At 50.0% G+C, this 26,396-nt stretch overlaps 1 protein-coding gene across 1 annotated transcript in view; it reads right to left on the bottom strand.

The window, feature by feature from the left end:
• The window catches only part of ADAM33 (ADAM metallopeptidase domain 33), a gene marked incomplete at its 5' end in the record, with an annotated part of 71,587 nt that extends 56,486 nt beyond the window's left edge, over positions 1 to 15,101 (bottom strand). The window contains 2 exons of the mRNA XM_081333319.1: positions 5,855 to 6,015; positions 14,909 to 15,101. Coding sequence (XP_081189445.1) covers positions 5,855 to 6,015; positions 14,909 to 15,101 — 354 coding nt within the window. The remainder of the gene's footprint in view (positions 1 to 5,854; positions 6,016 to 14,908) is intronic.
• Positions 15,102 to 26,396: the final 11,295 nt, after the last annotated feature.

Below are 26,396 nucleotides of genomic sequence, written 5' to 3'. Positions count from 1 at the left end.
TTGGGTTACTGCTGACTTCCTCCCAAGAATCCCTGCCGGATTCCAAGAAGCGACGCCGGGCCCTGCGAGGCGGGAACAGGGCAGAGGCCGGCGGCCTTGAAAGGAGGGAAGGACCGTTTTCTCTCCACCCGGCAAACTTCTACAAACAGCCGGTCATTTCCCCCCCCCCCGCTCCACCCACCCACCCACCCACCCGACTTCCATGGTCCACCCCACCCTATAGATCGGGGTGTTTTAAACTTGGCAACTTTAAGATGGATGGACGTCGATTCCCAGAATTCCACAGGCTAGCACAAGGAGTTGAAGGCCAAACACACTGGCCGGGGAATTCTGGGAGTTGAACTCAGTACACACTGGCCAGGGAATTCTGGGAGTTGAACTCAGTACACACTGGCCAGGGAATTCTGGGATTGGAGTCAATGCACACTGGCCAGGGAATTCTGGGAGTTGAAGTCAATACACACTGGCCAGGGAATTCTGGGAGTTGAACTCAGTACACACTGGCCAGGGAATTCTGGGAGTTGAACTCAGTACACACTGGCCAGGGAATTCTGGGATTGGAGTCAATACACACTGGCCAGGGAATTCTGGGAGTTGAACTCAGTACACACTGGCCAGGGAATTCTGGGAGTTGAAGTCAATACACACTGCCTGGGGAATTCTGGGATTGGAGTCCCCACATACCTACATACTGTGCAAAAGAGACAATCGGCCAGTCAAAAAGGGAGCCGAAAGACCAAAAAAGCCACCTCCCCACCAGCAATCAACACCCAGATGAGCACAGATTAACTCCGAGATTAACATCAACCCAACAGTCTAGGAGCAAACAATGCCCCAATCCAGGAACTGCCAGACAAACTAACATTAAACATGGACACGCTCAGCTGCAGATGAGTTGCAACTGGACACCGGGATTCGTCGTCCTTCTGACTCACTGCCACTAGCGCCCCTGGGCTTCAGGGGAGGGAGGGAGGGAGGGAGGGAGGGAGGGAGGGAAGGAAGGAATGAGGGATGGGGAGGGAGGAAAAAAGGGAAGATGGGAGAGAGGGAGGAAGTGGGAGGGAGGAAGAAAAACAGGAAGGGGAGGTGGGAGGGAAGGAGGAAGGAAGAGAGGGAGGGAGGGATGCGAGATGGGGAGGAAGGAGGGAGGAAAAAAGGGAGGGAGGGAGGGAGGAAAAAAGAATAGCAGAATAACAACAGAGTTGGAAGGGACCTTGGAGGTCTTCTAGTCCAACCCCCCTGCTCAGGCAGGAGACCCTCCACCAGGGAGGGAAGGAAGGAAGGAAGGAAGGAAGGAAGGAAGGAAGGAAGGAAGGAAGGAAGGAAGGAAGGAAGGAAGGAATAACAGTTGGAAGGGACCTTGGAGGTCTTCTAGTCCAACCCCCCTGCTCAGGCAGGAGACCCTCCACCAGGGAGGGAGGGAGGGAGGGAGGGAAGGAAGGAAGGAAGGAAGGAAGGAAGGAAGGAAGGAAGGAAGGAAATGGGGTCCAGAGTGACACAACTAACACAAGAGCGCCACACTCCACACTACTACACAACCCGCAGGAAGCTGTTCCCCCACACCTGGCCGGGACGTCCGAGTCCTCTTCCTCCTCCGCTGCTCAGGCCTCTAACGCCTCTCGAGGGCCGAGAGTTGCCAATTGGGCGCCTTTAAGGTGGGTGAACTTCAACTCCCAGAATTCCTCAAATTCAGCAAAGGAAAACTGACGTAAGATGGTGCGCGCAGCCGGGCCTTCCTTTGGCAGCCACTTCCCTTAGTAGCCAAGTTGGTGGCCCCAATTACGGTCGTTAAATGAGCACGCCCAGCGTAAAGCTCTATGCGGGGGAGTCCTCGACTTACTGCAAGCGAGCCCCAAATTTTGCTTGTCAGAAGGTCGCAAAAGGGGATCACTGCGAACCCGGGATGCTGCGACCGTCGTAAATACGAGTCAGTTGCCTAGTGGCTGAATTTTGATCATGTGACCCCGGGGACGCTGCAACGGCCGGGTGAAAAACGGTCCTAAGTCTCTCTTTTTCCCCCCCCAAAAGTGACGTTGTTACTTTGAACGGTCAGTAAAGGAACGGTCGTAAAGTGAGGACTGCTCAGAATCCGGGCAAGAGCTGGTCAGGCCAAGAGGAAAGAAGCCGGAGCCGGTCCCTTTGCAAAGACCCAACAAGGGAACATCCAGGGACTTTTTTTTTTAATTAAACGTTTTATTGATTTTCTAGTTTTACATTTACTGTAAGTATTTAAAAAGCAACATGGCGGCCGCGTTAATCGATAATACAATGACATACAAGTATCTTTACTACGAGTCTCAGGCTACTACATTAAATATTTCCTCTCTTTTCCCCTCGGCATTTGCTGTCTCCTGTTTAAACTAACACAATTCCTCTTCTGTCCATTAAATAAAAATGACACTCTTACGTTTATCAGTAATTTTTGGCTTATACATCTCCTCGTTGTAAACATTCGGTCTTTGTGGACAGTCAATCTCCTGATTAGTTTTTCACCCCGATTTTTAGTTTCCCGTCAGCGTTTAACTTGAGCCATTAATATTTATAATTTCCAGAGCTTTTTTTGTAAAAGAAAAAAAAAAGGTGCCGGAACTCACACACGTCACACAACCCTCCTTGCCTACCCTACAAGGTTCCATCCAAAAAAAGGTGCCGGAACTCCGTTCTGGGCGTTCTAGGACAAAAAAAGCCCTGATAATTTCCAAGTTTTCACCCAAGTTTCCCTTTATCGCAATTCCTCACAAAGTCGAACATTCAGAGTGCACGTCTGAATCTGTCGGAATACACTCTCTATTTCTCACCATCTTACAGCAACTAATTTAATAATTCACGACGGCTCGGGAAGATCCAGGGAATTTTTTTTCTTTCTTTCCCCCTGGCTTCCAGGGCTCCGGGCATCTGCGTTGGCACCAGGCTCTGGCAGGCAAGGCTGCAGATGGCTGGCTGGCTGGCAGCTTTGCCCTCCTCGGCCCCAGAGGCCCGGCTCCGGCAACCCCACTTGGCAGCCCTGGAAGAGGTCGAGCGTGGGGCAGGCCGGCCCGGCGGCTCCTCCGGGCCTCCTCCCAGCCCCAGCCCCAGCCAGGAATGCCCGGCACGGGGTGGCGGTGCCAAGTGCAAAATAAAGCCACGTTCCCTGGTGCCCGACCTCGGCCGCCTATATATGGAAGCCGAAGCAACACACAGCCAGCCGGATGGACCTGGCGGGCAGCGTCTCTCTGCTTTGGCCGGTGGGGGGGGGGGCAGTCAGAGTGCTACACAACTGGAAGGAGAGCGACAAGTCTGTGGCTGTTCTGGGTGCATGACGGAAAGAGAGAGAGAGAGAGAGAGAGAAAGGGGAAAGAGAAAGCGGGTGGGAAAGAGAGAGAAAGAGTACAAGGAATTTGAACGGAATTGAATTGATTAAATTTATATGCCGCCCTTCTCCCTAAGGACTCAGGGCGGCTCACAACAATAAAAAGTTTTAAAAAAACAACATCAAATGCAAAATTTAAAACCGAATTAAACCATAAATGTAATAAATACGTAACAATTAACCCAATAAAACCAAATTTAAAACTATAGACAAGGGACAGACAGAGAGAGAGAAAGAGTGAGAAAGAGAAAGACTGGGGGGGAAGAGAGAGAGAGAGAACGAGAAAGAGAGAAAGAACGAGAGAGACAGAGAGAACGAGACAGAGAAATAAAAGAGAGAGAGACAAAAAGAAAGAGAAAGAAAAGAGAAAAAGAATAAGAGAGACAGATAGAGAAAGAGATGGGGAAGAGAGAGAGAGAGAGAGAGAGAGAGAGAGAGAGAGAGGGAAAGAGAAAGAAACAAAGAGAGAGAGAGGAAGGAGGGAGAGAGACAGAGAGAAGGAGAAGAGAAAGAAAGAGAAGAAGAGGGGAAGAGAAAAAGAAGAGAGGGAGAGAAAGAAGGGAGAAAAAAGAGGAAGGAAGGAAGGAAGGAAGGAAGGAAGGAAGGAAGGAAGGAAGGAAGGAAGGAAGGAAGGAAGGAAGGAAGGAAGGAAGGAAGGAAGGGAGAGGATTTCATTCCATTAAAATTGGTCCAAAGGGATAGAAGCAGTCAACAGTTCAAAAGGGGAACAAGGAAGTTTTTTGACAAGTTTCTTCACACACACACACACACACACACACACACACCTTTTAGAGGCTGACAAGTCTTTCGGATGCTCCCTTATCTTCATCTCCACCCCGCACAGTTATAACACACTCCCCAACACCCCAGCCCTGAGTCTGCGGGCCGCAAACTCGCTTGACGACCGCCTTGCTTAGCGACAGAAACATGGCTCTGCCCTGTGGCCGTAAGTCAAGGACGGCCCGGCCAGGAAGAGCGTCTGGGCTGCCCGCGCGCTGGCAAGGGAGAGACACAGTAGCAACTTTTCCAAAAAAAGACATTTTAATCACCAGGCCGGGAGTGAAGGGCCTTGGATGCCAGAGGCCTTTCCGCTCTCCTGCAGCTGGAAAACAGCTGTTTGCAGGGGCAGCTCAGATGACCTAAGACGAACAAAGGGGTCTCTATCAAGAGAAGACCCCCCCCCCAAGCCCAGCCGAACAGCTGAAATCACAGCTCCCTACTCAACCCTCGTCTCTTCCCCGCTTGGGTCAAAACTCCTCCAAAAATTGAACGTTTCTATATCTATAAAGCGGGTCCTCAACTTACGACCGAATTTTTGTGCGTTGAGACGTCGGTTCGGTGGATTTGGCCCCAGTTTGTTAAGTGCCTCCCTGCCTTTGAGGAGTCGGTAATCACGGTTGTTAAACGAGTCCGGCTTTCTCTCCCCCCCCCCCCAGTTCCTCTTTGCTTGTCGCCAAAGGGGATCCCGTGATTCCGGGCACACGGCGACCGTCGTAAATACGAGTCCGTTGCCAAGCGTGACCCTGGGGATGCTGCAACGGTCGTGAGGGTGAAAAAATGGTCCTTTTTCCAGGGCCGTTGTAACTTTGAATGGTCACTAAGTGAAATCGTTGTAAGTCAAGGACTACCTCTTTTTTCCCCCTTTTTTGGGGAGAGAATTCGAATCGTCCTTGGTCCGTGAAGACCTCTAATCTTCTTGGGGTCTTCTTACCTAGATCTGGAGAACTTGTGTCCGTCGTTAAAGCGGGTCTCAGGAGCTGTTCAAACTTGGCAACTTTAAGACTTGTGGCTGGCTGAGGAATTCTGGGAGTTGAAGTCCACAAGTCTTAAAGTTGCCAAGTTTGAAGACCCCTGTTCTATTTGGTCGCCAACCCTGGTCAAACTCTGTCTGGGTTGGGAAACTAAGCAGGATCGGACCTACAGAGAGTCCTCGGTTTACGGCCGTAATTCAGCCTCAAATTCCTGCGGCTAAGTGAAACATCGGTTGAGTGACTTTTGACCCGTTTCACGAACTTCCCTGCCACGGTTGTTAAGTGAATCATTGCAGGGGTTAAGTCAGTAACAACGGTTGTTGAGTGAATCTGGCTTCCCCCAGATGAGGACCTCGGGACACTGCAACCGTCATAAATATGAGTCGGTTGCCACGTTTCTGAATTTCGGTCACGTGGACGCTGGAAAGATCCAAGCTAAGGGATAAAATGGGTGCTAAGTTACTTTTTTAAAAAAAATAACACCAGGCACTAAACGAAACGTCGTAAGTCGAGGACTTCCTTTTACTGGGAAGGCAGAAAACCAGGGTTGAAAATGTAAAAAGGAGGATGTTTTTGTGGACCCTGAAGTCACCGGACCGTCCACTTTGGTTCCAAGCAGACACGAAATTTAGATTTTTTTTCAGCCGGCAGCTTAATGGGAAGGATGTTGGGGTTACGGTTACAACTGGCAGAGATTAAATCAGGATTAAATCAAAACCAGACGAGCCTCGATGGTCCTAAGCCAATCTTTTACCTTTCCTGCCCCCTCAACCGCTCGCCGGCTCCGTCTTCCGGAAATCCAGCGGGGAGCAACGGGTTCTCCTTGCGGTGGCGACTCTGAAAATGAACAACAACAAGAAGAAGAAAAAATTACAAAATGGAAGAACAGGAAACCAATGTGCAAATCACCCAAAACTAAACAAAAAAAAATGAGAAGAGAAACAACCTAAAATAAAAATTCAATTTATTATTTAAGGGGAAAAAAAAATCTCTACCAACAGCTGGTTTTTTGCACACCAGCAACGGCCGACGTCTCCCGGCAGGAGATCTACGGCAAAAGGACTCTAATTCCCGTTAGGATAATTCCCACAAGGATAATTCCCGTCAGTATAATTTGTCAGAAGCCAGCTGGGAAAAAAATCTTAGGACCTTTTCACAGATCGAAACGTAGATTTTTAAGAGCTTAGAGCCAAAACAGACGTTTACCACGATAGAAATATAATCCGAACGTTCCCCTCTTAAGCACACCTTGACATCTATCAATAAGCTTCATTCATCTTCTAAAATATTTTTAGAAGAAAATATTTGTCGTTCAGGGATGAACTGCTGGGTCCTTGGTGCTTCCAGAGGTGAGATGTTTACTTGCAGATGTTTTATGACCCAACTAGGTAACAACATCAATGCTAGAAGAGAGAGGGTTTGCGGGGAGGAAGAGGAGGAGGAGGAGGAGGGAGGGAGGGAGGAGGGATGGGGGGACCATGTCATGGCTGCGTTCTCACAGCTCACACAGCTCGAGGCCAGGTTGACTGTGTTGTGGGATCACACCTGGGTCAGCATGTTGTGTGAACCCAGCTCCGTTTGGCAGTAGGTGTTAGGGGAAGTTCTGGGTGAACTTGATAGTTCACGCTCAGCTACAGACTGATTGTGTTGTGAGATCAAAGCTGGATCAGCCTGTCTTGTGAACTCAGCTCTGACTTGGAGGTTTCCGAGACGTCTTGAGTAGTCTTGACCGGTCCAGCTGAGGGACAGAACAAGCTGGTTGCCTTGTGGGATCAAAGCTAGATCAGCCTGTTGTGTGAACCCAGCTCCGTTTGGCAGTAGGTGTTAGGGGAAGTTCTGGGTGAACTTGATAGTTCACGCTCAGCTACAGACTGATTGTGTTGTGAGATCAAAGCTGGATCAGCCTGTCTTGTGAACTCAGCTCTGACTTGGAGGTTTCCGAGACGTCTTGAGTAGTCTTGACCGGTCCAGCTGAGGGACAGAGCAAGCTGGTTGCCTTGTGGGATCAAAGCTAGATCAACCTGTTGTGTGAACTCAACTCTGACTGGGTTTTATGGGTGTCCTGGGTTGACTTGACAGGTCAAGCTCAGCTACGGACCACAATGAGTGTATTGTGGGATCAAACTTGGGTCAGCCTGTCGTGTGAAGCCAGCTCTAACTGGGAGTGGACTGCAGGGATATTCCTTGACAGGTTCAGTGGCTGCTGATCCTCAGAGGTTGCAGAGTGAGGAAGAGAAGAGAAGAACATTCTTCCCCATCTTCCTGTTTGGTTGGGTTGGGACGCCACAGGCCCACCACCCTTCCTGCTGTCGTGGACCACATGGGTGTGGGTGTTTGCAGCAGGCGGCAATCTTCAAAGCTTAAACCAGGTTGGGTGGCTTTCACCTTAGAGAGGAAACCAGAAGAATGGAGAAGGCCTCGTTGAGAAGACAAACCACCCCTCGGATGAAGAAAAACCACTTCCATCTTCTGAGGAACTTCTTCTGAGCTTCTGGAGAATTGGGTGGCTTTCACCTTAGAGAGGAAACCAGAAGCAAATTGAACGGAGAAGGCCACTTTGAGAAGACAAGTCACCTCTTGGATGAAGGAGAACCATCTTCTGAGGAACCTCTTCTGAGCTTCTGGAGAACTGGTCCTTCTGGGCTCATGTTATCGTGGGGGAGATAGAGAGTTGATGGGGGCTGCTTTGCCATGGACCTCTTTCTATCTTTGATGTTTCCCTGGTTCTCCCCTCTTCCCAATTTCAGGAAGGGTCCTGGTCTTTCTCCTTTCTGGAGAAGGGTGGGCTTCTCCAGAGCACGTGGCCAGCTCCATTTCCAAATGGCTGAGGGTTAGGACAATGGGGCATCATTTGTCCTGGTCGAGATGATGCCACTTGCTAAGCCACCCCAAATAAACCAAAGGTGATATAGCACACATGTGCAACACAAATTGTGCACTTTCATCTAAATGTGAAGGCACCAGGCTAGACACCAGGAGACGGTGAGTTCTAGTCCCACCTTAGGCACAAAAAACCGGCTGGGTGACTTTGGGCCCATCACCAGGAGATGGTGAGTTCTAGTCCCGCCTTAGGCACGAAAACCAGCTGGGTGACTTTGGGCCCATCACCAGGAGACGGTGAGTTCTAGTCCCACCTTAGGCACAAAAAACCGGCTGGGTGACTTTGGGCCCATCACCAGGAGACGGTGAGTTCTAGTCCCGCCTTAGGCACGAAAACCAGCTGGGTGACTTTGGGCCCATCACCAGGAGACGGTGAGTTCTAGTCCTGCCTTAGGCATAAAATCAGCTGGGTGACTTTGGGCCGATCCCCCCCCCCCCCCGGAGACGGTGAGTTTCTCTGGTTTCATGGAGTGGTGAGAAGTGGAGGAGGCCGCCGGGAAGGGCGGGGACCTCTGGACCTTCATGGAAGCTTCTGTCCCCCCCTGTCCCTCAAAGCAGTGGAACAGCAGCCCAGGTGGGTTGCCCCACGGTCTCCCAATTTCTCTTCTCCTTCCAAAGGAAACTTGAAACCAACCGTGGTCAGGCAAGGAGAAGCAGGAGGAGAAATCTAGAAGCAAGATGTTCCTCAAAGTTCCCTCTCAGATTTGGAAGGTCCCTTCTGGACTGGGGGTGGGGTGGGGTGGGGTGTTGGAAGGGGTCCTTGGTCACATCTGGCCGGACAAGAGCCCTGCTGGGCTCCCCAACAAGACTGGGGAGGGCCGGTCCATCCCCCCCCTCCCCAACATCTGCCATGGGGGGATGGTGCCCATCCTCCTTCTTCTCCGTGGACAAGGCCTTGGGTGCTTCCCCCACTCGCATCCCCAGCCCTGGACCTGCCGCCCTGCTCTTCTGGCCTGGTTGGAAAACGGTTTCTTCCCAGAATTCCTGGCCAGTCGGGAATTCTGGGATTTCTCTTCTCAAATGCATCCGGGAAGAGGTTTGGGGAAACAGGCATCAAACCATGGTTAAGTGATGTTTGCTCGTGTCCCATTTTCCTTCCTTCCCTTTGTTCCCTCTCTTTCTTTCCGTCTTCCCCTCTTTCTCCTTCTCTCCCTCCCTCTCCCTCCCTTTCTACTTCCTTCTCTTCTTCTTTCCCTCTCTCCCTTTATTCTTCTCTTCTTCTCCTTCCTTTCCTCCTCCTTCATCATTCCTCTCCATCCTCCTTCTCCTTTCTTCCTTCTTCGTCCCTCCCTTCCTCCTCCTTCCTCCCATCCCTTTCTCATTTCATTCTTTCTATTCTCCTAGTTCCTCCCTCTTCTTTCTTCCCCTCCTTTCCTTTCTCCTTCCCCCTCTCCTTCTTTCTCCCTCCTTCTTTCTTCCTTTCTCCTCTCTTCCTCCCTCCCTCCTCCCTTCCTTCCTTCCTCCTTCCCCCTCTCCTTCTTTCTCCCTCCTTCTTTCCTCTCTCCTCTCCTCCTTCCTCTCTCCCTCCCTCCCTCCCTCTTTCTCCTCCCTCTCCTCTTCATCCTCCTTCCTCCCTTTCCCCTTCCTTCTTTCCTTCTTTCCTTCTTTCCTTTTTTCCTTCTTTCCTTCCTTCCTTCCTTCCTATTTTTTTTTCATTACGTGTTTTATTCTCCCAGCTCCTTGAGGGCGAGAGATAAATTCTTGGAGATGGTGTCATCTTTATAAATAACCGCTGCATTTCCCCATCCTTCGTTCGAAAGGGCTTAAGGTTTCCCGGGAAGGGACCCTCGGGAGGAGAACTCGGCTATTTGGCTCTTCGTCCTCACCAGCCTCTCTCTCTCTCTCTCTCTCTCTCTCTCTCTCTCTCTCTCTCTCTTTCTGTCTTTCTCTCTCTGTTTCTCTCTGTGTCTCTCTCTCTCTTTTTATCTCTCTCTCCTTCTCTCTCTTTCTCTCTCTTTCTCTCTCTCTCTCTCTCATTCTCTCATTCTCTCTCTCTCTCTCTCTCTCATTCTCTCTCTCTCTCTCTCTCTCTCTCTCTCTGCAAGCGACACCCCAGCGCAGAGGGGGACTTTTGCTGACTTGCTCCGATCCTTCCCTTCCCTGCAAAGTTTTCATAAGGGGGGGGGAGAGGGGGGGAAACCACCCGCTAACAGGAAGCTTGAAAAAGAGGGGGGGGAAACAGCCTTTCCGCCTTGAGCTTCTCCTTTTTTCCACAAAACGATTAAAATCTCAAAAAAAAAGGCACAGAGGCCGTGTTTGCGAGTCAGCGCCTTCCCCCACCCAGCCCTTTTAGAACCCAACAGAGCAGGAAGGGACCTTGGAGGTCTTCTAGTCCAACCCCCATGCTCAGGCAGGAGACCCTCCACCAGGGAGGGAGGGAGGGAGGGAGGGAGGGAAGGAAGGAAGGAAGGAAGGAAGGAAAGAAGGAAGGAAGGAAGGAAGGAAGGAAGGAAGGAAGGAAGGAAGGAAGGAAAAAGAATAGCAGAATAACAGAATAACAGAGTTGGAAGGGGCCTTGGAGGTCTTCTAGTCCAACCCCCTACTCAGGCAGAAGACCCTCTACCAAGGAGGGAGGGAGGGAGGGAGGGAGGGAAGGAGGGAAGGAAGGAAGGAAGGAAGGAAGGAAGGAAGGAAGGAAAAAAGAATAGCAGAATAACAGAATAACAGAGGTGGAAGGGGCCTTGGAGGTCTTCTAGTCCAACCCCCTACTCAGGCAGAAGACCCTCTACCAAGGAGGGAGGGAGGGAGGGAGGGAAGGAAGGAAGGAAGGACCCTCTACCATTTTAGATAAAATGGCTGTCCAATCTCTTCTTAAAAGCCTCCAGTGATCTTTGCAGAGACCTTAGCGGCACTCTGCCCATGCTCTGAAGCACCCCTGAAAGCTTCGCCCTTCCTAAGGAAAAACGAGGCCCAAAGACTAGGTCCCCAGGGAGTCCTCGACTTACGACCACTGTGCCCAATATTTCTGCTGCTAAGCAAGACAGCGGTGAACTTTGCCCCGCTTTACAACTTTTCTTGCCCCAGTTGTTAAGTGAATCAGTGCGGCTGTTAAGTTAGGGCCACGGTCGTTAAGCGAATCCGGCTTCCCCCGTTGACTTTCTTTGTCAGAAGGTCGCAGAAGGGGATCACGGGACCACAGGGAGAATGCCACCGTCAGAAGTACGAGTCAGTCGCCGAGCATCTTGAATTCTGACCACCTCTCCATGAGGATGCTGCAAGGGTCGCAAGTCACGAGTCCCTTTTTCCTGTTGTAACTTCAGCCGCTAAATGAACGGTTATAAGTCAAGGACTACTGGTAGTTGGAGTGCAGAAAACCAGGGTTGAACCTCCAAAAGAAGGACAATCTTGGGGAGGGACCAGGATCGCGTGATCCTGGGGATGCTGCAACGGTCCTTAAGTGGGAAAAACCTTTTCCAGCGTCTTAACTTTGAACGCTCACTAAAGAAACGGTTGTAAGTCAAGTCAAGCTATTCTCCAAAGCGCCCGAAGGCAGGACAAGAAGCAACAGATGGAAACTGACCAAGGAGAGAAGCAACCTGGAACTAAGGAGAAACTTCCTGACAGTTAGAACAATTAACCAGTGGAACCACCTGCCTCCAGAAGCTGTGAATGCTCCATGACTGGAGGCTTTTAAGAAGAGACTGGACAGTCATTTGTCTGGAATGGTATAGGGCCGTGGTGGCGAACCTATGGCACGTGTGCCACAGGTGGCACGCAGAGCCCTCTTTGTGGGCACACGCACCATCGCCCCAGTCCTAGGCCTTCAGCTGGGTTTTATAAAACCTTTTCGCTTTAGGCCTCCGCCGCCGTGTGCAAAAAAAAAGGTTCAATCAATCAATCAATTTCAACTTCTCATGGGAAAAAAAAGATCTCGCAAAGTTGGAACTGATTGCTTGGACTTTTTAGTCCCACCCAGTCTGCCGTTATCACCGCAGCCACGCCCACCCAATGGGCCACACCCACCCCATGGGCCACACCCACCCCATGGGCCACACCCACCCCATGGGCCACGCCTACCCAAAGGGCACCCGACGATATATAAGTGGGTTTTGGGTTGCAGTTTGGGCACTCGGTCTCTAAAAGGTTCGCCATCACTGGTATAGGGTTTCCTGCCTGAGCAGGGGGTTGGACTAGATGACCTCCAAGGTCCCTTCCAACTTTATTGTTGTTGTTGTTGATTATATTATTATTATTATTATTAATTATTATTATTATTATTATTATTATTATTATTATATTATTATTATTATTTTATTATTATTTTATTATTATATTATATTATTATTATTATTATTATTATTATTATTATTATTATTATTAATTTATTACCTATACATATTAACAGCTACCGCAAAACATTGCCAGCTCAATTAAACCTTGTGGGGAAAGGACTAAAATTTAAAGCTGAACTTTAAAACGTGCTTGGGATCAACGACGGGTCTCTGATTCCCGGAAAAAAACATTTTCTTAAAAAAATAATAATAGATGCACCGGTAAATAAAAAGAATTAAAAAATAAATAAATGTTAAAAAAACAAAACAAAAGCAAAGAAACCACCCCCCAAAAAAACCCCCACCACCCTCTATAGACCGCTGGGTCATTGTCTGCTTTTTTCGAGGATTTTTCCCCCCCCACTTTCTCTGTTTGTCTCAAGTGCAGAAACCGTCAGAAAGAACATCTGCAGCAGCTGCCGGGAGAGGTGGGGTTGGATTTACGGCCGTTTCTCTCCCCCCTGCCCTCTCTTCACTCTTCCACCCCTCCCTCCCACCAGTTAGCTTTCCGAAAAACACAGGCGAGCGGAGGGAACATGGAGCGAATCGCGCGGCCCTGCCTGACGGGTCAGGGAGAGGCTGGGTTGACCCCTTTTTGCATCCCAACTAGACCATATAGAGGCATGATGGAGCCGGGCCAGATCCTGAAGCCACAAGAGGGAAAGAAGGAAGGAAGGAAAGAATTTCTCCCGGAGAAGAACAACAGCAGTGAAAGAAATAATTCCAAGGCTTGGGATAAAATCCCAGCCAAAGCCTTTCTCCCATCTTTTTACTCTTTCTTTCTCTTTCTTTCTTTCTTTCTTTCTTTCTTTCTTCCATTCTTCCTTTTTCTTTCTTTCTTTCTTTCTTTCCTCCCTCCCTCTTTCTTTCTTTCTTTCTTTCTTTCTTTCTTTCTTTCTTTCTTCCTTCCTTCCTTCCTTCCTTCCTTCCCTCCCTCCCTCCCTCCCTCTTTCTTTCTTTCTTTCTTTCTTTCTTTCCTCCCTCCCTCTTTCTTTCTTTCTTTCTTTCTTTCTTTCTTTCTTTCTTTCTCTTTCTTTCTTTCTTTCTTTCTTTCTTTCTTCCTTCCCTCCCTCCCTCCCTCCCTCTTTCTTTCTTTCTTTCTTTCTTTCTTTCTTTCTTTCTTTCTTTCTTTCTTTCTTTCTTTCTTTCTTTCTTTCTTTCTTTCTTTCTTTCTTTCTTTCTTTCTTCCTTCCTTCCTTCCTTCCTTCCTTCCTTCCTTCTTTCCTCTTTCTTTCTTCTCCTTCCTTCCTCCCTTTTTTTCCTTTTTCTTGCTTGCTTGTGAATTTTGGGGCGCTTCGCATTGGCAAAGGCCACTGTTGGGGCAGCGAAGCTTCTCCTAAAAGGGGGGGTTCCTCTTTGTCTGCCACTCCAGACTTTTTCCACCCACCGGTGGGGCCTTTGCAAAAAAGGCAAAGCACCCCCCACCCCCCACCCACCCCCAAAAAATTCTGCATTTCCTCTCTGGGAATTTTGGGGTGCTTGGCCTTTTTTTACACCGGAAAGGGGGGAAAAAAAAGTCTCGCGGGGCAGGCAAAAGTTTTCGGAGAAGAGTGGGCGGAATGCAAAATGAGAAGCCCCTCCAAATCCCCACAGAGGAAATGCAGAATTTGGGGGAGAGGGAGGGAGGGAGGGAGCTGGGAAAAGCCCCCCCCCATAAAAACTGTCTCTAAGGTCATTGCACTGCCTTGAAACGAAATCTCTCTTTGGCCCGTTGGGGGACGGCGAATGCAAGCACGATATCCAGAAGCCAGATTTGGCCTGGGGGAGAGGGGGGTGGGTCTAAAGCAGGGGTCTTCAAACTTGGCCCTTTGATGACTTGTGGACTTCAACTCCCAGAATTCCTCAGCCAGCAAAGCTGGCTGAGGAATTCTGGGAGTTGAAGTCCACAAGTCATCAAAGGGCCAAGTTTGAAGACCCCCTGATGTAGACTTTAAGAGGACTGGACTTCAACTCCCAGAATTGCTCGGCCAGCGTGCCTGGCTGAGGAATTCTGGGAGTTGAAGTCCACAAGTCATCAAAGGGCCAAGTTTGAAGACCCCTGGTCTAAAGGGTGACAGCTTTGGTCGGGGGGGGGGGGGGTGTGCAGCCGCACATTTCGAACTCTGTGCCGCTGGGGAGCGTGAGGGAGGGGGGAACAGAAGAAGGAGGGGTGGTCCTTCCAGGTTCTGGAGATGTTCCTCAAAGTTTCATCTCAGTTTTGGGAGGGTCCCTTCTGGACTGGGAGGGGGGGTGGAGGATGTTGGAAAGGGTCCTCGGTCGTAGGACCCCAACAGGACTCGGGAGGGGGAGGGAAAGTCCAGCCCTCCCCCCCCGGTCCCCCCAATACCCGACCCCTCTGCAGGGCTGCTTGGAGTGGCAGAGGGTGGTCGCGTCTTCAGCTTTTTTTGGGGGGGAGGAGGCGGGCGAGTCAAAGGGCGAAGCTGTGAAGCCCCCCACCTCCCTCCCTCCCTCCCTCCCTGGATGGGAGAGCGGCTGTGCACGATGGGCTTGGGCGTCCAGCGCTTCCAGTGGGGCGTTCTTCGTCTCCCGGGGCGATTCCTCCGGACTCGGAGACGGAGAGCCCCGCTTTCTCCCGCCGGCCGGAGCCCCCTCCCCGAGCGGACCCCCGCCCCACCCGAGGGAAGACCCCTCCCCGAAGACCCCCCCCTCCCGCTTACCTGCAGCCTCGGCGGCGCCCAGCAGCCCCAGCAGCCCCAGCAGCAGCAGCAGCAGCAGCAGCGCCAGCAGCGGGCGGCGTCCGGCGGGCAGATCCCGGGCCGACCGGCCAGCCGCCCCCTCCATGCCGCGGGGCTCCTCGGCGGAGCCGCTCCCGCCCGTCTCGCCCCGGCCCCGCCCTAAGCAGAACCACATGGCGGCCCCGCCCCTCGCCACGCCCCTCGCCACGCCCCGCCCCCTCGGCCCACGCCCTCCCGCCCCTCGCCCGGCAGGCTCCAGCCCCGGCAGGGGAGGCTGGGCGGGGGGAGCGGAGGGGAGCCGCTTCTCCCCGGCCTGGAGGGCTTCGCCAGGAGCCGGGATGGGAGGGAGGCCGGATGGGCAGATAGAGTCAGAGGAGGGAGGGATGAGAGAGAAAGAGAGATGGATAGAAAAAATAGGTGATGAGAGAGAGAAAGAGAGGGATGATACATAGATAAATAGATAGATAGATAGATAGATAGATAGATAGATAGATAGATAGATAGATAGATAGATAGATAGATAGATAGATAGATAGATAGATAGATAGATAGATAGATAGATAGATAGATAGATAGATAGATAGATAGATAGATAGATATGGATGGATGATAGACAGACAGATAGATAGATATGGGTGGATGATAGATAGATAGATAGATAGATAGATAGATAGATAGATAGATAGATAGATAGATAGATAGATAGATAGATAGATAGATAGATAGATAGATAGACAGGTGGATATAGATAGATAGATAGATAGATAGATAGATAGATAGATAGATAGATAGATAGATAGATAGATAGATAGATAGATAGATAGATAGATAGATGATAGATAGATAGATAGATAGATAGATAGACAGATGGAGATAGATAGATAGATAGATAGATAGATAGATAGATAGATAGATAGATAGATAGATAGATAGATAGATAGCTTGCAGATGGACTGACAGACAGACAGATAGATAATGGACAGAGAGAGAGAGAGTTTTGTTGATATGGAGAAAGGATATGATAAAGTGAATGCAAGTGGTCCTCAACCTATGACCACAATTGAGCCCACAATTTATGTCGCTAAACGAGACATGTTTAAAGTGAGTTTTAACCCATTTTACAACCTTTGCCACCGTTGTTAAGTGAATCACTGCATCTGTTAAATTAGCCACACGGCTGCTAAGTGAATCTGGCTTCCCCATTGACTTTGCGACTTCAGCAGGTCGCAAAAGGGGGATTGCGTGACCCATCCAAGAATATAAGAACAGAAAAGGATGGAAGTTAAAATATGTGTAAGCATAGACAGAATTCTTAGTGGATGATTCAGTTTCAATTTCCTGAGAGTTAGAACAATTAACCGGTGGAACCACCTGCCTCCAGAAGCTGTGAATGCTCCAACACTGGAAGTTTTTAAGAAGAGACTGGACAGCCATTTGTCTGAAATGGTATAGGGTTTCCTGCCTGAGCAGGGGGTTGGACTAGATGACCTCCAAGGTCCCTTCCGGTTCTGTTATATTGTATTAGGACTAGGGGTGACACAATAGCAGTCTTTCAATATTTGAGGGGCTGCCCCAAAGAAGAGGGAGTCAAGCTGTCCTCCAGAGCACCAGAAGGCCGGACAAGAAGCAACGGAAGGAAACCAACTAAGGAGAGAAGCAACCCGGAACTAAGGAGAAATTTCCTAACAGTTAGAACAATTAACCAGTGGAACTGCTTGCCACCAGAAGTTGTGGGTGCTCCAACAGTGGAGGTTTTCAAGAAGAGACGGGACTGCCATTTTGTCTGAAACGGTCTGGGCTAGTGTCTCCTGCCTGAGCAGGGGGTTGGACTAGATGACCTCCGAGGTCCCTTCCAACTCTTGTTATTCTGTGACCCGTTGCCTTCCCCACCCATGGCATATGGGTCCTCCCTTGCCAGAAGCAGCTTGGGGTGGGGTGAGACCAGGCCTGGAAGCGGTTCTAAGCCCTTTTCGGCTGCCGTCTCCCCACCCTCTTCCTGATCAGGGTGGAGGATTCGAAAACTGCTGTGTGGGTTTTTTTTTCCTCTCTCTCTCTCTCTCTCTCTCTCTCTCGGGGCGGCTGCTTAACGGGTCCGTCTGAGCTGTGCAAAAGCTTTGAATTGCTGCAAAGAGGCTGCTAGCCACTTCCAGTGAATTATTATTTTTCCAAATAACTCCAGGTGGCAAACTTACACAGCACACCTTCCTCCTCCTGCTCACGTCACAAAAACAATCCTGTGAGGTACGATGGGCTGAGAGAGAATGACTGGCTCGGGGCAATCTAGCTGGCTTTCGAGCCTAAGGTAGAACTAGAACTCACCGTCTCCTGGTGATTGGCCCAGAGTCACCCAGCCGTTTTTTGTGCCTAAGGTGGAACTAGAACTCACCGTCTCCTGGTGCTTGGCCCAAAGTCACCCAGCCAGCTTTCATGCCTGAGGTGGGACTAGAACTCACCGTCTCCTGGTGATTGGCCCAAAGTCACCCAGCTGGCTTTCATGCCTGAGGCGGAACTAGAACTCACCGTCTCCTGGTGACTGGCCCAAAGTCACCCAGCTGGCTTTCATGCCTGAGGCGGAACTAGAACTCACCGTCTCCTGGTGATTGGCCCAAAGTCACCCAGCTGGCTTTCGTGCCTAAGGCGGGACTAGAACTCACCGTCTCCTGGTGATTGGCTCAAAGTCACCCAGCTGGCTTTCATGGCTAAGGCGGGACTAGAACTCCCCTTTTTTCCTCCCAGTTTTCCTCTTCCTTGAAAACTGGAGCTCTCGCCCCCCCCACACCCCAAATGCCATTAAAGTCTCTGGCCCCCACCTTATCTTGGAGCAGGGGTCTTCAAATGTGGCCATTTTATGACTTGTGGACTTCAACTCCCAGGGCCAAGTTTGAAGACTCCTGTCTTAGAGCATCAAATTGGAGAGCTATGGATTGTATCAAGTTATTCTTCTGTCCCAAACTTTTTGGACCGTTAGTTCATGCGCTGGGCATGGGATCCTTGACCAACATGACTGACGCATGACTCAGGCCCTGTGGGGGGGTGGGAGAGGATGGAGCCAGTTTCCTCTTTGGCCAAATTCACGCAAGCCACCTCACGGCTCAATTGGAACAATAAAACCTGTTCTCAGCCTTTCTGGGGCTTGGTTCAGAGCATCGTGGGATCGGCAAGGCACCCCAGTTCGACGTGTATGTTTTGCAAAAAATGAAGGAACTACCAAGAGAGCAAACCCCGCTTCCTTCTAGCACTGATGATGTTCCCTAGTTGGGTCCTGAAACGTCCGCAAGAAAACCACCCAGCTCAGAGGGCACCAAGGACCCCAAAGTCATCGTCTTTGTCCTCCTCCTCCTCCTCCTCCTCCTCCTCCTCCTCCTCCTCCTCCTCCTCCTCCTCCTCCCTTCTAGCACTGATGATGTTCCCCAGTTGGGTCCTGAAATGTCCACAAGAAAACCACCCAGCTCAGAGGGCACCAAGGACCCCACAGTCCTCCTCCTCCTCCTCCTCTCCCTTCTAGCACTGATGACGCTGCCTAGTTGGGTCCTGAAATGTCTGCAAGAAAACCACCCACCTCAGAGAGCACCAAGGACCCCAAAGTCATCGTCTTCGTCCTTCTCCTCCTCCTCCTCCTCCTCCCTTCTAGCACTGATGATGTTCCCTAGTTGGGTCAAGAAACGTCTGCAAGAAAACCATCCAGCGCAGAGTGCTCGAAGGACCCTACAATCCTCCTCCTCCTCCTCCTCCTCCTCCTCCTCCTCCCTTCTAGCACTGATGATGTTGCCTAGTTGGGTCATGAAACGTCCGCAAGAAAACCACCCAGCTCAGAGAGCATCGAGGACCCCACAAACCTGTGGTGGGGAAGGAACCAGCTCTAGGCCTGGCTTTGGTTACAAATGATGGTTCCACACCGTAAGCCCTCAATCATGGAGGCTGGCTTCCCCCTGCACGCTAGCAATTCCCCAGCCCTGCACCTGTGCATGTGCATGTGGTGAATCACTGGCTTGCTTCCGAGCAGGATGTGGTTTGTGTGGCGATACTGCAAAAAGCACCCGCCTTTTCCCATCCTCTGACTTTTAACTTCTGGGCAACCAATGCATGCAAAGCAGAGCTCCTGATGTGTGTGTGTGTGTGGGGGGGGTCTTTGCCCCCACCCACCCCCAAGAGACACTGACCCAGGGGAGACATCAGTGGGGGCCACAAGCAGATCCCAACCGACAAGGAACTGAACAGATCATGTTCCCTGCCAAACTTGGGTGGGACCTCGGAGGTCATCTAGCCCAACCCCCTGCTCCAAGGGAAAACCCTACTACAACACCATTTCCAAGGCGGCCTCTTCTTAAAAGCCTCCAGTGATGGCGCAGCCACAACATCTGGGAGGAAGCCGTTCCACTTGATTCTTCCAATCCTCAGGAAATTTCTCCTTCGTTCCTCTCCTGGATTAGTTGCGCTCCGTTGCTTCTTGCCCTGCCTTGGGGTGCTTCGGAGAAGAGGTGGACCCCCCCCCCACGATTTCCTTTATTGACCCCCCCTCTTCTCTTGCAACAGATATTGGAAGACTGTCGCGTCTCTCCCCCCCCCCCCCAGTTCTTCTTTTCGTTAGACAAGGCCAGGGGTCTCCAATCCTGTGAAGACTTGTGGACTTCAACTCCCAGAATTCCCCAGCCAGGAATTCTGGGAGTTGAAGTCCACAAGTCTTAACAGTGGCTGATGGAGACCCTTGGTTTAGAGAGAGAAGCAGGAGCCCAACCAGGCCGTTAACTCCCCTTCTTCCTGTCCCCCCCTCCTCCTCCTCCTCTCTGCAAACCCCACTCCCTCCCAGCACTGATATGGTTACCTAGTTGGGTCAGGAAACGTCTGCAAGGAAACCACCAAGCTCAGAGGGCACCCAGGACGCCACAAAACATAGTTTCTTTCAAAGCAAGCTTGATTCCTGGTGACTTCAAGGAAACCTCCAGATTGGTTTCTGGATACCAGGGAATAAAAGTGGAGTCTCCCTATCTCCGTACGGGAATATTTTGACAACTTTCCCATCTACTGCGACGTCCTGAGATTTTTCTGGTAGCCGCTAGTCCTACGACTTCACGACCAGACCCAGGACGCCACAAAACATAGTTTCTTTCAAAGCAAGCTTGATTCCTGGTGACTTCAAGGAAACCTCCAGATTGGTTTCTGGATACCAGGGAATAAAAGTGGAGTCTCCCTATCTCCGTACGGAAATATTTTGACAACTTTCCCATCTACTGCGACGTCCTGAGATTTTTCTGGTAGCCGCTAGTCCTACGACTTCACGACCAGACCCAGGACGCCACAAAACATAGTTTCTTTCAAAGCAAGCTTGATTCCTGGTGACTTCAAGGAAACCTCCAGATTGGTTTCTGGATACCAGGGAATAAAAGTGGAGTCTCCCTATCTCCGTACGGAAATATTTTGACAACTTTCCCATCTACTGCGACGTCCTGAGATTTTTCTGGTAGCCGCTAGTCCTACGACTTCACGACCAGACCCAGGACGCCACAAAACATAGTTTCTTTCAAAGCAAGCTTGATTCCTGGTGACTTCAAGGAAACCTCCAGATTGGTTTCTGGATACCAGGGAATAAAAGTGGAGTCTCCCTATCTCCGTTCGGAAATATTTTGACAACTTTCCCATCTACTGCGACGTCCTGAGATTTTTCTGGTAGCCGCTAGTCCTACGACTTCACGACCAGACCCAGGACGCCACAAAACATAGTTTCTTTCAAAGCAAGCTTGATTCCTGGTGACTTCAAGGAAACCTCCAGATTGGTTTCTGGATACCAGGGAATAAAAGTGGAGTCTCCCTATCTCCGTACGGAAATATTTTGACAACTTTCCCATCTACTGCGACGTCCTGAGATTTTTCTGGTAGCCGCTAGTCCTACGACTTCACGACCAGACCCAGGACGCCACAAAACATAGTTTCTTTCAAAGCAAGCTTGATTCCTGGTGACTTCAAGGAAACCTGCAGATTGGTTTCTGGATACCAGGGAATAAAAGTGGAGTCTCCCTATCTCCGTACGGGAATATTTTGACAACTTTCCCATCTACTGCGACGTCCTGAGATTTTTCTGGTAGCCGCTAGTCCTACGACTTCACGACCAGACCCAGGACGCCACAAAACATAGTTTCTTTCAAAGCAAGCTTGATTCCTGGTGACTTCAAGGAAACCTGCAGATTGGTTTCTGGATACCAGGGAATAAAAGTGGAGTCTCCCTATCTCCGTACGGGAATATTTTGACAACTTTCCCATCTACTGCGACGTCCTGAGATTTTTCTGGTAGCCGCTAGTCCTACGACTTCACGACCAGACCCAGGACGCCACAAAACATAGTTTCTTTCAAAGCAAGCTTGATTCCTGGTGACTTCAAGGAAACCTGCAGATTGGTTTCTGGATACCAGGGAATAAAAGTGGAGTCTCCCTATCTCCGTACGGGAATATTTTGACAACTTTCCCATCTACTGCGACGTCCTGAGATTTTTCTGGTAGCCGCTAGTCCTACGACTTCACGACCAGACCCAGGACGCCACAAAACATAGTTTCTTTCAAAGCAAGCTTGATTCCTGGTGACTTCAAGGAAACCTGCAGATTGGTTTCTGGATACCAGGGAATAAAAGTGGAGTCTCCCTATCTCCGTACGGGAATATTTTGACAACTTTCCCATCTACTGCGACGTCCTGAGATTTTTCTGGTAGCCGCTAGTCCTACGACTTCACGACCAGACCCTGAGCAAAAAAAAATGTCCACCGGTAAAGGCGAAGTTGTTCCGTATGTTTTGTCCCGTTTTACGACCTGCCTTGCCACCGTTCTTAAGGGAATCCCCGCCGTGGTTACCTCAGTCACGCGGTCGTTAAGCGAATCTGGCTTTCCCAACTGACTTTGCTTGTCCCAGGGTCGCAAAAGGGGGACTCTGCGACCGTCATTAAATGCATGCCAATCTGTCACCTGACCACGGGGGATGCTGCAGCAGTCAAAAGTGGGGGGGGGGGAAAACCCGGCGATGTCCCTTCTTTCAGTGCTGTTGTAACTTCGGTCACTAAATGGATCGTCGTAGGTCGAGGACTATCTGTAATCAAAGTCGCAGTTTGGCTTCTCAGCCCAAACAAGGCTTGCTAGGTGCTGCATGGTTGGGCAGCTGGGCTTGAAAATGCCTTTTAAATTGATATATTTTAAAAAAGCCCCAACTGTCAATCGTTTGGCGTTTTGACGGACAGGCTTCTTTTAGACCAGGCCTTTTCAACCTTTCCACCCATTGTACCACTTTTAGGATATGGCAACATCCAAGTACCACCAGTCGCCTAGCAAGGGGTCAAAAACTTGATGACCCCCCCCAAAAAGGAAAAAAGTGATGAAGTACAGGTAGTCCTCGACTTACAACAGTTCGCTTAGTAACAGTTCAAAGTTACAATGGCACTGAAAAAAGCCCCCCCCCCAAGCCACAGCTGAGCAAGTCGCCTGCCTGCCCGCCCGGTGGCGCTCTTCCTCCTGTCCGAGGTTTTCATGGTGGTGAGCATTTCTGTTGAGGATTGGCAGAGAGGGTGGGGGAGGGGGGTGTTTGGTTTTTATTCCCCCCCCCCGGTCTGCTGGGTGGTTGCAGCAGGTTTTGGTCCCTTCACATGACCCTGGGACACTGTGACCGTCATAAATATGAATCAGTTGCCAAGCATCCGAATGTAAATCACAAGACCCTGGAGATGCTGCAACATTCCAGCTGATCGGCGCCTCTTCTGGGCTCAGCAGAAGCGCCAGGATCAGCGCCGAGCTCCAGCTGGATCCTGGCGCTGATCCTGGCGCTTCCGCTGAGCCCTGACAGCCCTGCAGCTCCAGCCGTCTCTCGCTCAGGCTTGTGCGGTGCTGCCACCGGTTCAGCTCGTTCCCCTCCCCAGCTACCACTTTTCTAGGATGGTTGCGTACCACCTGCCAGGTGCCAATGTACCACAGGTGGTACCCGTGCCACTGGTTTGAAAAGCCCTGTTTTAGAAGACCTGAAGGTCATGGTCATAACAATCGGACCATTTTTAGTATTCTATAAAGCTCCCAGTCATCATTTTTTTTCCCAGACCGTACGTCCTTAACTTCAGAACTAAAACCGTCACGCCACGGTGGTTGAAAAGCTCACTAAATGAGGAAGAAGCTCACACACTTTATTTTCTGGACTTCAGAAATGATTTCGCTCGTTACGCAAAGTCCTCCCAGTTATGACCACAATGTCCGCTGCTGAGCCAGACAAGTTGTTAAATGAGCTTTGACCCAATTTACCATTTTTTCTTGCCGGCCTCGTTAACTGAACGGCTGCAGTTGCCAACTTAGCAAAGTGAAGTGGAACAGCTGGTTGTGGGTCCTTCGCCAGTGGAGGCTTTGAAGAAGAGGCCGGACGGCCGCTTGTCTGAAACGGTCTAGGCGGGGGTCTCCATCTTGAACAAAGGGGATGGACTAGAAGACCTCGCCAGGTCCCTTCCGGCTCTATTCTGATCGATCTTAGCAAAACGGTCGTTAAAGGAATCTGGCTTCCCCATTAACTTTGCCTGTCAATTCGGTCGCAGAAGAGGATCGCGTGACTCCGTGGACACGACGACCGTCATAAATATGAGCCGGTTACCAAGAGTCCGAATGTCGATCATGTGACCGGGGGGGGGGAGGGAGGCAGCCACGGTCCTGTGGGGAAAAAAGGGTCGTAAGTCGCTTTTTTCAGTGGCGTCGTAACTGGGAGCAGCCACTAAATGAATGGTTGCGAGTCGAGAACTGCCTGTACATATTTCACCCGGAGAGGCACGAAAGCTTCAAGGGTTATGCGACCGTCCTAAATATGAATCAGCTGCCAATCATCCAAATTTTGACCACGTGAAACCCCCCCCCCCCCCCGGGACGGCGGAACAGTCCTAAGTGTGAAAAAATGGGCATCGGTTCCATTTTTCAGCCCTTTGAACAGCCACTAAAATGAAGGGTTGTAAGCAGGGGTGGGATTCAGACGGTTCGCACCGCTTCGGCAGAACCGGTAGCTAATCTTTTGGTCGCCCAGGCCCAGAACGGACTTCCGGAAGCGGCATCCACGCAGAGAAACGGCTGTTCGCCCTATTTGAATCCCACCCCTGGGTGGTGAGTCGAAAAAAACCACCTGTGTTTAACCCAGAGAGGCACGAAAAACTTCAAGGGTTCGACTAGAAAAACTCTGGTTTTATAGCTGCAAATTTTTAAAAACAAGCGTAAAGAATTATTATTATTATTATTATTATTATTATTATTATTATTATTATTATTATTAATAATAATAATAATAATAATAATAATAATAATAATAATAATAAGAAGAAGAAGAAGAAGAAGACGAAGAAGTTGGAAGGGACCTTGGAGGTCATCTAGTCCAACCCCCTGCTCAGGCAGGAAACCCTATCCCATTTCAGACAAATGGCTGGCCAGTCTCTTCTTAAAAACTTCCAGTGTTGGAGCATTCACCACTTCGGAGAGTCCGCGCTGGGAGTTTAAACTCTCTGAAAAGTTTTTTTTTAAAAAAATAAATGGCAACTTTTTTTTTTCTGGCCGGCAAGGTTGCTCATGTGAATGCAACAGTCCGGCGTTCAGCTGTCCTGTTTTTTTTGGAAAGGCATCGATGAGCAAGAAAACTTTCCGATCTGATGTGGCCGAAAAAGCAAAGAAACGTTTCTTCTTTCCTTGATTTTTTTTCATTTTTTTCTTTTAAAAAAAGGATATGAATCATCTCTCGCTGCAAGGCATCTTAGGGGTTAGATAGAAGATGAGTCGAGAGAGACATTTCCCCTTTGAAGTTGCAGCGTTCGCGGTTCTTCAAGCGCTTGGCTTTGATCTAACCATGTTTACCTTCCGACAGGGCAGGATTCTGCTTTTTTTTCTCCCCAACAAGCAAAAGGCAGAGCGGGTGCTTGACGTCCCACCCAGGGCGGATTCTGCGGCCGTTAGCGTAAAACAAGAGGCTTGCAATGAAATGCACGTGCTTGGTTCTCACAGCGGAAGGCACGTGCACGTTTCGTCAGCACGCAGTCCTCGACTTACGACGACAACCGAGGCCCAATTTTCTGTCGCTAAGCGAGACAACTTGTTAAGTGAATTTTGTCCCGTGTTTTGCCAACTTTCGTGGCGCAGATGTTAAGGGAATCGCTGCAGGATAAGATGAAGAGAATGCAAGCGGTCCTCAGCTTACGACCACAACTGACCCCCAAGTTTATGTCGCTAAGCGAGACATCTGTTAAAAGTGAGTTTTGCCCCATTTTATGACCTTTATTGCCACAGTTGTTAAGTGAATCACTGCCTGCGTCCAATTAGTAACACGGTCGTTAAGGGAATCCGGCTTCCCCACTGACTTTGCTCGTCCGCAGGCCGCAAAAAGGGGATCATGTGATCTCCCGGGACGCTGCGACCGTCATAAGTCGCGCCTGCCCTATGGAATGATCTGCCTGTGGAACTCTGGACCGCCCCCGACCTTCGTTCGTTTCGCTGGGACCTGAAAACCTGGTTCTTTGATCTATCTGGTCTGGACTGAGGGGTTTTAAGTTTTTTAAACTTTGTTTTAATTTGTTGGGCTATTAATTAATTTAATTCATTTTAATTCTATTTCTATTTCAACTTTTATATTGTCTTTTAAATTTTGCCCTGTAAACCGCCCTGAGTCCTTCGGGAATAGGGCGGTATATAAAACTAATTAAATAAATAAATAAATAAATAAATAAAATTAGCAGTCGTTGCCAAGTGTCTGAATTTTGATCACACAACCACGGGGATGCTGCAACGGTCATGTGTGTGAAAGATATCACAAGTTCCCTTTTTCAGTGCTGTTGTAATTTCAGTCACTAAATGAATCACAGCGTTTCACTTAGCGACCATTCCAAATTACAACAGCTTTGAAAAAAGGGACTCACGACCATCATTCACGCTTACGGCCGTCGCAGCGTCCCCATGGTCCCGTGATCGAAAGTCGGACGCTTGGGGCAACTGACTCAAATTTACGATGGTCGCAGCATCCCGGGGTCACACAATCCCCTTTTGCGACCTTCTGACCAGGGGAACTCGATGGGGGGGGGGAACCGGTTTCGCTTACCGACGAGAAAGGGCCATAAAACAGGGCAAAATCCACTGAACAAATGTCTCATTTAGCGACGTAACTTTCTGGGCTCAATAGTGGTCGTAAGTCGAGGACTACCTATAATGACCCGGAGGCTCTTTCTTCTTCCCTGGTTCAAACCCACACCCTTCTCGTGTTTTGCTGACACGGCGCTGGCCTGGCTAATTTGGGATTTTGGCTGGCTGGAGAGCTCCGAGCTGTTTCGGCAACGCCGGGTGTGCGCAAAGCGACACAGCTGACTTTGACTGCTGTTCAGATTTCTGGGGGGGGGGGGGAGGCGGGGGAAACACCCTTTGTGACTCAAAGAACAGCCGGCTTGCAGAATTGCAACCAGGCAGCAAAAAAAGAGCAGAGATAGGAGGGAGGGAGAGAGGA

This window comes from Vipera berus (genome assembly GCF_964194415.1).
Source record: "Vipera berus genome assembly, chromosome: 7".
NCBI classification, from domain to species: domain Eukaryota; kingdom Metazoa; phylum Chordata; class Lepidosauria; order Squamata; family Viperidae; genus Vipera; species Vipera berus.
The sequence above is the reverse complement of the archived record's forward strand: the minus strand, read 5'-3'. Positions and strand labels throughout refer to the sequence as shown.